The following is a 12,767-nucleotide window of genomic DNA, read 5'->3' as shown; positions in this document are numbered from 1 at the left end:
TGGGAGGATCCCACATGCCGCGGAGCGGCTGGGCCCGTGAGCCACAGCCGCTAAGCCTGCGCGTCCGGAGCCTGTGCTCCGCAACGGGAGAGGCCACAACAGTAAGAGGCCCACGTATGGCAAAAAAAAAAAAAAAAAAGAGGTGAGCTTTTGGGTAAAAAGACACCCAAAGAAACTGAATTACTTGCTGAAGACGTAGAAAATGACTCTTACTGGAGATCTTAAATGGAAGTTTGCTAAAAAAAAAAAAAACTGCCAGAAATTGATGACCTTCAGCAACAGATTGCTATTCCAAGCTCCTCAGAACAAGCAGACTCTACATGAAATAGACTCTGCTCAAGTGTGATGGAACAAGATTTTGCTACATACCGGGCATTACTGATTCTCATACTTTTCCTTGTATACTTTCCTTCTTTATCATTCTGCCATATTATTCTCTATTTACTTTCATAAAGTCATAACAACTCTGATATCCCCTATTGTGTCTCCCTTACTGTTAATGATAACTTATTCGGGTCTAGGCTTTGCCCATGCCTACTATAATATCTTCTGCCAACCCTTCTATGAACTTTCTATGATCATGACAATTAAGCTTTGGCCCTGACTCTCCACTTTACACTCTCCTAAAGTCAATTTAAATACTTCCCCTTGAGTAAAATACTGCTAGTTCATACCTGGCCATGGAAGAGACAACTATCATGTATATTTTTTGATGCTTATATTTATTTATCCCAACAACTCTAACCTCAAACTCTAACTTCTCTGTCCAAATTATCCAATGGTCAAGTTCACTGAAAGCCTGGAGCCTTCCAAATTCCTTATTCTCATTCAGCAAATTCTTGTGCCTCCTGAAAAATAGTGACTTTGCAGATACTTATCCGGCCCATTTTGGTCTATCACCTGGCATAATACCAGTTATGACTTGGTCCGTTTTATTCTTTGACCAATCTGAGGAGTTATCAAAGCCTCAGTGTTCCTTCAGGGACAATCACCACCCAAATTCTGTAATTTAACTCTCTCATGATACTGTAGCTTCAGTCAAACTAATTAATTACTAGACAGGTCATCCAACAGCCATTCACAGCCATACTTTAAATATTTTAGATGCCAACCAACAGTACTATTACCTCTCACCTACTTTATGGTATTTATAATATCCTAACATCATTGATCCCCACAGACCCTGATGCCAGATCTAGATCTTCATCTCTAAGCAAGTAAATGCCATGTCTCCAACACTAGCCTGTAACAGATGCCTCTTCAGGAATGGGCCTTCTTGCCAATATGGGGACAATACTACCAACTTTAGTTAGCTTAACCTACTCCCCAGCTCTACAACAGTCTCTGAAGACCTCGTTTAACTCCACACAATATATCTATCATCCTGAAATAACTAAAAAAGTCCTCCAGTTTCTGGCTGACTCCTGTAACAGTTGATTTCTCTTTTGAATCTGGAACTAACTATATACACTTCTTAGAGTATAGTTTCAAATAAATAACTCTCCTAAGAACTATGTTTCTTTGTGATAGGAGGCCAATCTACCTGGAGAAATAAGTGATACTTTGTGTTGGAGTCATGAGGACTTTAGTTCCAACTCTGGAATTTGAAAATATACCATAAGACAATTTTGAAAGATTATTACAAAACTGCCCCTAACTTTGGCCATTATAGTGAAGAATCCAGAAGCGCAGCAAAGTAGCTTGAATTTACTGAACGAGGTGTTTTGAAAACCTTAGATTTCCTATTGGCAAGAAAAAGGGTATGTTTTTATTAATATTTCCTGTCATAATGCAGAGAAGATTAAGGAATCCACATCCAAACTAAAAGAAAAGGCAACTTGGGTTTTGAAGGTGGACTCAGGAGGGTAAGTTCTCATATCTCAGACTTGGGAAATCTTGGGTCATGGCTCTGTAGTGTCTTCTAGCCTCTTATGTCATAAGAGTCTAGCTGCTGTATCATCAAATAGTTCAGTAAGATATTATACAAAAGGAAAATAAACTGTTTCTAATTTTCACCTAAGCTAGTTACCAAAACTTCTAGTTTTACCAACTATGAGGAACAGCTGTTGATTATTATCTCTATAGCAAAAGAAAACTATGAATAAATTACCCAGTGATGGCCCTTCCTGTATCCTTAGGGATAAGAGAGGACCAAATGGAAGACTGTTACTGGAAAAACCTAACTAGCCTTGGAGCATGCATACATGGTTTTACCCATTGTGTGACCAAGAGCTTGCCAATATCAAATACAGCATTTTGAGTAAATCAGTGGCATCTTGGGGATATACATTTGCCATATTCCATGGAAATGTACTATTAGGGGCTTTGATGTTTTAAAATGTTTGGATTTTAGATAAAAGCATTTCAGATATTCACGGGGTTCGATAATTGGCTTATCATTGGCACAGTATTTACATTAACATGTCAGAGCTCAGCAATAGGGCACATTCTAGACAATAAGTCAGTGGAGATTTCTTGGAGTAACTGATTTGAGGTGCTTACTTTGACTTGTTTTTTCCCTCCAGGGCATACGACATAGGGCACATCTTCCAAATGTACTTGGACTGGACTTTGTGTTTAAATGCCTGTGGAAGGGTATGCTGCTGTGGGCACCAGTTGCTCAGAGCTCTCCATGGACTCAGTTTGAAGTGTTTGGAGTACACTGCATAGGTCTTTGGGTACACAAACTCCCCTCTTATTGTGCATCAGTCACAGTTACCCTTAAGTTGTAGGTCACTTTCATTTTCCTTCAAAAGAGTCTATCATTCAAATATGCCCTACAAATCTGTAACATCTCTCCAGCCATTTTCACATTCTATATGAACAGACATTCAACTTCATTTATATAGATTTTCCTATGGTATGTGCCTTACCCAATATAATGTAGATCAGGGTGGGAGCATTGTATAAATAAATATATTCTGAGTTTTAGAAACTTTCATAACACCCAAATGTTAAAGCAACTGATAAAGGCATTATGAATCAGCTTTTTCTAAAGAACTATTTTTCCCCAAGTTAGACAGGCCTACTTGAAATGAAGCAAGAGAACTGAAAGTTAAAATGGGAAACAATAGAACAAAATGGAAAGAATTATGGAATAAAGATTTAGACTAGGGTTTCTCAATTTTTTAAAGTCATCACCTCCTAAAAAGAACCACTGTGATAAATGAATTTTATATCAAGTCAAATCAGTTAATTAAATATGATTTAAATTAGACAATTTCTACCTAACAAGAGAAATTAAATACTGAGGAATAAGATTCTGTTGGGCAGGGTGGAACTTTGAAGGAACACAAACCATTGTTATATCTAAGTTTTTTCAACACCCAAGAGCCAATTTTTGCCTCTCTGGGGGCAACTCTCAACACCCAAGTTGCCAGTATATGATTTAGACAGATCTCAATTGAAATACTAATTCTGCCACTGCTGTGTGACCTTTGGGAGTTATTTAACTGTTCCAATGCTCAGTTCGTCCAGCTCTAAAATGGGGACCTTAAAGAGTGCCTTCTCCTAGGATTGCTAAAATGTTTAAATGTAGTACCGCATGTAATTACTTAGCAGTAATTGGACTACAAGAAAGAATCATTTAATGGGTAATTTTGCTGCCACTGTTGTTATTATCATTTTTATTATTGGGGAAGTTTAGATGGGAGAAAATGACTCAGGGAAGCAACTGAGTAAAAAGACTATACAAACATATAGAAGAGTCATCAATTTGCAGTGATAAAACACCTGAATTAAACCACCACCGAGCTCACAGGTATACTGAGAGCATCTCTGTGGAAAGGTTGCTGTGTAGCCAAAGTGGCAAACCAGAATCTGCATATAAATAGAATGTTCAGAATGTTAAGACAGTGGAATAAAGCTTAAAGCTTTCTGTTGTTCCACTGCAGGAAGAGGGGGGACAGCCATGGCCTGACAACTACTAGTATCCAGGAGACACGGCTATAACATTCACCTATAAACTAGGAAACAGCACCAAAATTCTGCAGAGGAAGAACAATTCTAGACCCTCTTAGCTATTACCCACACAAAATGGTAAGAGACGTTCTTTGTAAACTTTCCTCCTTCCATGTGGAGGGAAAAGTAATTCTTCTCAATTTCTAATTTAAAATGGAAAAGTACTCACCAAAGGAAACATCACCAAAATGCAGAGCAGGAACATTAAAATGGAAGGTAGGTCCAATGACACAGCCTCTGAAAGTAGGAATACAAGTTAAGGGAGTGGAAAGAGAAGCCAGTGAATTCAAGGTAACAATCAAGAAGTGGGTAGAGGTAAGTACTGAAAACCATAATTTAGCATTAACTCAATTACAGCATCATCTAGGACTTAAGGAAACTGTGAGATAATGGTCTATCCCAATGGTTCTGAAAATTCCTTTTCCACTCTCAAACCTTTGGGTTTTAGCAAACGACGCTACGGTTAACTTACCACCATACTGCTATCAATGATGAGGCAGAGCAGACACATCACTGAACTAATGGCACAAAATGTTAATGTGGATGAGACACATATCATGAAAATTTATTAACTCAGGCAAGAAAAAATTATAGGTCTAATCATATGATAGACATCAAAGACTATCAATGATACCAGTATTCCTTGGCCCACACTTTTATAAAACTGTTTTAATCCAGTTCCTACCACCAACTAGCTGTGATCTTGGCCAATCACTTTACCTCTGTAGGCCTCAGTTTCTTTTCCTAACGTACAAAAGAGAAGACTGGAACAGGTGGCCTTTAAAGACTCTTTAACTGTTGTTGTTTTGTTTCCCTCTCATACAAGGCTCATGATCTTGGAGTGACACTCTAGCTTAAAATAAACAATGGGGAGATTCTACAGCTTCTAACTGACTTCAGTTGTGGTAGATAGCATAATGGTCCCCAAAGATGTCTATGTGCTAATCCCCGCAATCTGTGAATATATTAGGTTACATGGCAAAGGGTAATTAAGGTGGCAGAAGGAATTAAGTTTGCTAATTAACTGATCTTAAGATAAGGGGATTAGCCTGAATTATCCAGGTGGGCTCAATGTAATCACAAAGGTCTTTAAAATTAGAACACAGGGACAGAAGAGGAGGTAGGAGTGAGGCAATGTGAGAAGGACTCAACCAGCCTTTGCTGGCTTTGAACATAGAGGAGGCAGACCATGAGCCAAAGACCGTGGGCAGCTTCAAGAAGCTGAACAAGGTTAGGAGATGAATTCTCCCCTAGAGCTTCCAGAAAGAAAGACAGCCCTGGCCAACACCTTGATTTTAGCGCAGTAAGACCTGTGTTGGACTTTAGATCTATAGAACTGTAAAATAATAAATCTGTATTGTTTTAAGCTACTATGTTTGTGGTAATTTATTAAGCAGCAATAGAAAACCAATATATCAGATATTAGTTTATTCTTGTCTTTCTCCGTGGTCCATGTCCCTAAAATCTCTAGACCAAAGGTAAGAACTGAAATAATTCCCCATCTATGTGCCAAGCTTTTAAAAGTTATAGACACACAAATACCAGAAACCTCACTAAGCATGAGTCTCCTAATTTACCCAGACCCTGATGTTGGTGATGTAGGTGTGTCACACCATGCTGAACGCACTTGGTGCCCTAGTGATACTTCGGGCTGCTAGAGATCTGATGATAATGTGGTGAGAGGCTGTTGAAAGCCTGGGAGGAGAGATGACAACAAAGAATCAATGCAGCAAGTTTCAATTCTAAAAGCCTTTCCCAGGACCATCTATTCTATTTCATGCTAATGATCCAAAGTGGTTTCAAAAGGAGCAGCTGGTACCTAGCAAGGAATTAGGATCCAGCTGAGATAAGTCAAAGGAGCCTACAGATTAGATACTTGGCTTGTAAAAGAAGTTTGGGCCGGGCCAAAGTAACAAATAGATCAAAAGTGTCTGATATGCACAAAAGCCTACAGAAATAAGAAAGATCACAACACTGCACAAAGCAGTCATTTAATCAGTGTAGAAGTAGAAAAAAAACTAGAGTTAAATCACATTTGTTCAAAGGCACATGTAACTAGGGGAACTGCAGCTGAATACCAACTGGGCTTAGATACTGTCACATTCATTCAAACAGGGATCCTGAACATTAGGATAGTCTCTGCCAAGACGGTGGGTGCCCTCCATCAAAGCAATGGTCTGTTAAAATTAGAATTTTAAAGACTAAGAGAGTGACTGAATTATGATGTTATGTGAAACGGGTTGAATGCGAAATATACTACAGTTAAACTGTATAAAGTCACATATGTAAAAATAGGAGGGAACAAAACTGTTCATGGGTAATTTTAAAAATCACATTAACTTTACAGTGCTGTTTATCCAACCACTTAAAATACGGTGTCATGCAGCTGGAGAAATCAATAGAAACAGCAACTGTTCTGATCTTTCAAGGCATACTGGCCAAAATTATGTGGTACTAAGGAAAGAAGATTACCCAACAATAAAAGAATAAGAAACATAATTACAGAATCCACAATATTAACTTTTATAGAGACTTCTTGGACCATAAGGCTCAAGAAAGAGTTCCTGGCAAAGTCGTAAGTAAAATCAGTATTACTGTGTGGAGCTGGAAATAAATAATAAATTATACATGTATTTCACCCTTTATCATTAGACATTTATTTGTGACACTAGATATTTGCCAAGTTTTCAAAATTACTGTTTGTGGTTTGAAGCGCTAGAACACTTTGGACAAATGCAATTTAGACAAGAATATTTCTCTTAGCAATTTGTGATTAGTTTTAGGATGAACATAAGCATTCTCTCCACAGTCAGACTTTCCTTTCCTTTGAAAGAAACAAGGAATGAACATCCAAAATAAGAAAGTGGCATGGGAGTGGTGTGAATGGTAAGGTGCAGAGGATAAAACAAGAGACTTAACCTCCACAGAGCACCTGGAGTATTAACTAGTCCAAGTTTACTTGTAAGTTCCTAGGAGATTCCTAATCCCTATTATTCACAGTGGAAAAACCAAGTAGACCCTAACCTATTCAGACATTGCTAGTGACATGCATTACTAGTTTGGGATCTTCAGGAGAAGAGATCAGAGGTTTAAAAAATTCACCCATGAAATGAATGAATTACAGGCTCCTGGAAATTAAAAAAAAATAACAGCCTCATTGAAATATAATTCACATGCTATACAATTCACCCATTTAAAGTGTATAAGTCAATGGTTTTTGTATAGTATTCACATATATGTGCAACCACCACCTGGGTTAACTTTAGAACATTCCCGTCACCTCAAAAAGAAACCCCATACCCTTTAACTATCACTCTCTATCTCCCACCTCCACCCCTGGCCTTAAGCAACCACTAATCTACTTCCTATCCATATACAGATTTACTCTCTCTGGACGTTTCACATAAATGGAATCATACAATATATGGTCTTTTGTGACTGGCTTCTTTCACTTGTCATTTCATTTTCAAGGTTCATTCATTGTACCATGTTGTAGCATGTACATCCTTTCTTTCTTTTTTCATTCCTTTTTATGGTCTTAATAACATTCCATTGTGTGGAAAGACCACATTTTGTTTATCCATTCATCAGTTGGTAGACACTTGCATTTTTTGGCTACTATGAATAATGCTGTAATAAACATTCGTGTACAAGTTTTTGTATGGATTTATATTTTCACTTTTCTTGGGTATGTATCTGGGAGTGGAATTGCCGGGTCATATGGTAACTCAACGTTTACTTGAGAAAACGTGTCAGACTGTTTTCCAAAGTGGCTGTACATTTTACATTCCCATCATCAGTGTATGAAGGTTCTGATTTCTCTACGTTCTCCCCATCACTTATTTTCCATTTTTTAAATTATAGCCACCCACGTGGGTGTGAAGTGGAAGTTGTATCTCATTATGGTTTTGATTTGCACCTCCCTGATGATTAATGATGTTGAGAGTCTTTTCATGTTATTAATCATTTGTATATCTTCTTTAGAGAAATGTCTGCTCAGATGGTTTGTTCAATTTTTGATTGGTTGCCTTTTTATTACTGAGTGTAAATGTTCTCTATATGTCTTAGATATAAGTCCCTTTTCAGATATATGATTTACAAATACTTTCTCCCATATTGTGGTTTGTTTTTTCACTTTCTTAATAGTATCCCTTAAGGCACAAAATTTTTAAATTTTGATGAAGTCTAATTTATTTATTTTTTCTTTGATTGCTTATACTTAGGTGTCATCTTTAAAAAACCTTTGCCTAATCCAAGGTCATGCATATTTGCACTTATGTTTTATTTAAACAGTTGTACAGTTTTAGTTGTTACATTTGGGTCTTTGGCCCATATTATGTTAGTTTTGTATATGGTCTGAGGTTTGGGGGGGGTCCAACTTTTATCCTTTTGCATGTGGATATCCAGTTGTTCCAGCAACATCGGTTGAAAAAACTTTTCAATTTTATCCAGGTGTTAACAACCTACTTTCCCTAAACATACTAAAACAGAGAGTAAGTAGAAACTAATATAGTGTTTAAGTTCTTATTTTATAAGGTTAGAGCTTACAGAAAAACTAGATTCCAAAATACCATCTGCATCCATACTACAGTAATAAGTTAAACATGTTCACTAGAGAAACACTGGTGGAAATTTAAAACACCCCAGTATGTTGATGTGGTCATATCAACAAAGACAGTTATGGACATTCAAGACATGATCTAGTTTTGGTTTTTTAAAGTAAGTTTATGAAAGGATTTTATTTTTACATTTTACTTCTGTGCCTGGATTTTAAAAAGTAAACAGTAGGGAATCAAATTGTTGCTACTTTCAGGCAGGTATCAATATTGTTAACAAAAGAATAAATATTTTGGCAACCTAGTAATTCTCCATTAATGTGTAAAGTGCTCTAGTTTTGAAGTTTAAGAAAGCATTAGGTAAAAACTTCAGTTTCCACATTACCTGTAGAAGTAACTTACATAATGGTCAATTTCACAGGCTCTGGTGATCCATTGACATTGACCAGGAACTCTTCTTCAAAGTGTCCCAGGATGGGAGAACTGAAGGATATCTGGACAGCCTGGACTCCACTTGGTTCGATGATGCCTTCCTTGGGACTGAAAACAAAGCAGGTCCCCACAGCCGAAGTTGGAGGGATCATGCTGAAGAGGGCATCAATGCTGCCTTTGTTGGATAGTACTGCCTATATCAAAAAGACAAGAATGAAAAGGTAGGCAACGGGCCTCTGATTTATTTTCATATAAGCACCAACACAGAAACAGCTGCAGGAAGTAGAACCACAGAAAAACTCCAGGGGAAAAATAATCAGTCTTCTGTCTTGAATGTTTGAAGACAGGAATCCCAAGCCAGAAAGTAATTTTGTGTTTTTTAATCTCCTCTTTAAAATAGAGTTAGTCATATGCATTATATTCATGCTATAAAGATTGATCATAATCACATCTATTGAAGAAGACCCTTAAAAGACCTTTGTTTTTGATTCTATCTCTGAAGTAACCAAGGGAAGGTAGGTCTTTCTCTTATACACATGAGAAGGCTGGGATTAAGTGACATGCTGAAAAATAAAAAGCAAGCTACAATAGAGGATCAAGAAATATCTAAGCCTATGTTTATAACGTAGCTTGAAGAATGTAGAATAAGCTATTATTGTGGATTCCGGATTGCAAGGATTCTCTTTGTTGTACCATCAAATTTCATCCTATTGTGATATTTTCATCTCAAACTGTAATGGATGGATAACTGTTTTGGGATGCTTATGTAAGCCACTGATTTACTACAGAAAAGTTTTTTGTTCATTTGTCTGGTTTCGGGTTTTTGTTTTTATTTTTTGGCTGCGCAGTGCTGTGTGAGGCATCTTAATTCCCCGACCAGGGATGGAACCCGTGTCCCCTCAACAGTGGAAGCATGGAGTCTTAACCACTGGACTGCCAGGGAAGTCCCATACAGAAAAGTTTTATTCCTATATACTAATGTTCTGGAACCAAGTCATTGCCCATATTTGATTGCACACGAGGTGTGTGTACAAAGCTCATGCCTGGCATTCAGAGGCCTCCACAGCTGGCTCCGTCTACCACTCCCACTGTCACTTTCCACAAGTCTGTCCATGAACTTGTACTAGAGCCACACAGTCCTATTCCTCGGCTTCTAAAATACAATCTCTATTCCTTGCCAATGCTTATACCTGAATGGGTGAACAGTCATTCTCTCTACTTAGAAAGTACCTTCAACCTACATCAAGGCACTGGAGGAAAAAAAGAGGAGATGATGAAGAAAGATTCAGAAAAGTATGGGGGGCATGGCAGGAACCGAGAAATCCAAGAGAGAACTTTCAAAAGGGGTTGAATGGGGATAGAGGTTAAGGAGAATAAGCTTTGAGAAAATTCTATAGATTTTAAATTTTTAATTAGAGGCCATCCCTGCCCTTGAAGAAGAAAGTAATTTCAATAGAGTGTGACTGTAGAATCCGGAGTACAAATGTTTAGGGAGTGAGTAGGTGCAGAGGAAATAGTGGCTGACTATTCTAGATTCCTGTTTTGAGAAGATTAGTAGTAAAAAAGAGAAAATGAGGGTGGCAAAGCTGCAGGAAGGTATGGTAGGTGAGACCTAGTCTATTTATACTATTAAATGAGATAATGCACCCTTAAGGCCCAGCCTACATGTTTGTTTTTGTAATAAGAAAAGGGGACTGGGTAACCAAGGTAATAGGGTCTGGGTGGATGTAGGGGGTCCACTAGATCAGGGTGCCTCCTCAGGAGCAGAGAAGAAGGAATCAAGAGCATAAGCAGGATACAGTCAGGGGCTCTTGCAAAGGAAGACAACCACTCCTGCCAAGAGAAGATGGATGATGTACCAAAAGAGGTACATAACTAAGTGTTACTTGATATGTTGTTCATCTTTTTACATTTATTTCCCATCTCCCTCATCCTATGTTCCCTGGTCATAGGAGTTATGCTTCATCCTTTATTCCTCTTAAAAAGACCACGTAGAAAAGTGATTATGACCAGGGTCTCAGAAGCCAAATGCCTGGGTTCAAGTCCCAGCTATTCCACTGACTTGACTAGCTGTGTGACCTTGCAGAACCTGCTTGGCTTCTCTGTGCCCATTTTCCCATCTGTAAAATGTAAGTACTACTGAGAAACCAGGGAACCCGGGCAGCAGTCGTAGTTGCCGCCTGGGGCCAAGCACCACAGTGCATCTTGTTCGCCGTGTAGCTGACAGGGTCTTGGTGCTCCGGCTGGGTGTCAGGCCTGTGCCTCTAAGATGAGAGAGCCGAGTTCAGCACACTGGTCCACCAGAGACCTCCTGGCTCCACATAATATCAAACAGCAAAAGCTTTTAAAGAGATCTCCATCTCAATGCTAAGACCCAGCTCCACTCAACGACCAGCAAGCTACAGTGCTCGACAACCTATGTCAAACAACTAGCAAGGCAGGAACACAACCCCACCCATTAGCAGAGAGGCTGCCTAAAATCATAATAAGGTCACAGACACCCAAAAACACACCACCAGACGCCGTCCTGCCCACCAGAAAGACAAGATCCAGCCTCATCCACCAGAATGCAGGCACCAGTCCCCTGCGCCAGGAAGCCTACACAACCCACTGAACCAACCTTAGCCACTGGGGGCAGACACCAAAAACAATGGGAACTACAAACCTGCAGCCTCAAAAAGGACACCCCAAACGCAGTAAGTTAAGCAAAATGAGAAGACAGAGAAACACACTGCAGATGAAGGAGCAAGGTAAAAACCCACCAGACCAAACAAATGAAGAGGAAATAGGCAGTCTACCTGAAAAAGAATTCAGAGTAATGATAGTAAAGATGATCCAAAATCTTGGAAATAGAATGTAGGAAATACAAGAAATGTTTAACAAGGACTTAGAAGAACTAAAGAGCAAACAAACAATGATGAACTACACAATAAATGAAATTAAAAATTCTCTAGAAGGAATCAATAGCAGAATAACTGAGGCAGAAGAACGGATAAGTGACCTGGAAGATAAAATAGTTGAAATAACTACCACAGAGCAGAATAAAGCACAAAGAATGAAAAGAATTTAGGACAGTCTCAGAGACCTCTGGGACAATATTAAATGCACCAACATTCAAATTATAGGGGTTCCAGAAGAGGAAGAGAAAAAGAAAGGGACTGAGAAAACATTTGAAGAGATTATAATTAAAAACCTCCTTAATATGGGAAAGGAACTAGTCAATCAAGAACAGGAAGCACAGAGAGTCCCATACAGGATAAATCCAAGGAGACACACACCAAAACACATTAATTGAACTATCAAAAATTAAATACAAAGAAAAAATATTAAAAGCAGCAAGGGAAAAACAACAAATAACACAGAAGGGAATCCCCATAAGGTTAACAGGTGATTTGTCAGCAGAAACTCTGCAAGCCAGAAGAGAGTGGCAGGACATATTTAAAGTGATGAAAGGGAAAAACCTACAACCAAGATTACTCTACCCAGCAAGGATCTCATGCAGATTTGACGGAGAAATTAAAACCTTTACAGACAAGCAAAAGCTAAGAGAATTCAGCACCACCAAAACAGCTCTACAACAAATGCTAAAGGAACTTCTCTAGGCAGGAAACACAAGAGAAGGAAAACACCTACAATAACAAACCCAAAACAATTAAGAAAATGGTATTAGGAACATACATATTGATAACTACCTTAAATGTAAAAGGATTAAATGCTCCAACCAAAAGACATAGACTGTGAATGGATACAAAAACAAGACCCATATATATGCTGTCTACAAGAGACCCACTTCAGATCTAGGGACACATACAGACTGAA

General features: G+C 38.4%; 1 protein-coding gene across 1 annotated transcript in view; it reads right to left on the bottom strand.

Annotated features, from left to right (window-relative positions):
- HYDIN (HYDIN axonemal central pair apparatus protein) overlaps nucleotides 1-12,767 on the bottom strand; it is a 435,992-nt gene that overhangs the window by 226,462 nt on the left and 196,763 nt on the right. Inside the window, exons 13-14 of the mRNA XM_060288997.1 lie at nucleotides 8,919-9,142; nucleotides 4,130-4,197 (exon numbers count right to left, since the gene is read on the bottom strand). Of these exons, the coding sequence (XP_060144980.1) occupies nucleotides 4,130-4,197; nucleotides 8,919-9,142 (292 nt within the window). The remainder of the gene's footprint in view (nucleotides 1-4,129; nucleotides 4,198-8,918; nucleotides 9,143-12,767) is intronic.

Source organism: Globicephala melas, chromosome 19 (genome assembly GCF_963455315.2).
Source record: "Globicephala melas chromosome 19, mGloMel1.2, whole genome shotgun sequence".
NCBI classification, from domain to species: domain Eukaryota; kingdom Metazoa; phylum Chordata; class Mammalia; order Artiodactyla; family Delphinidae; genus Globicephala; species Globicephala melas.
Note: the sequence above shows the minus strand (reverse complement) of the source record. Positions and strands in the feature narration are given on the sequence as shown.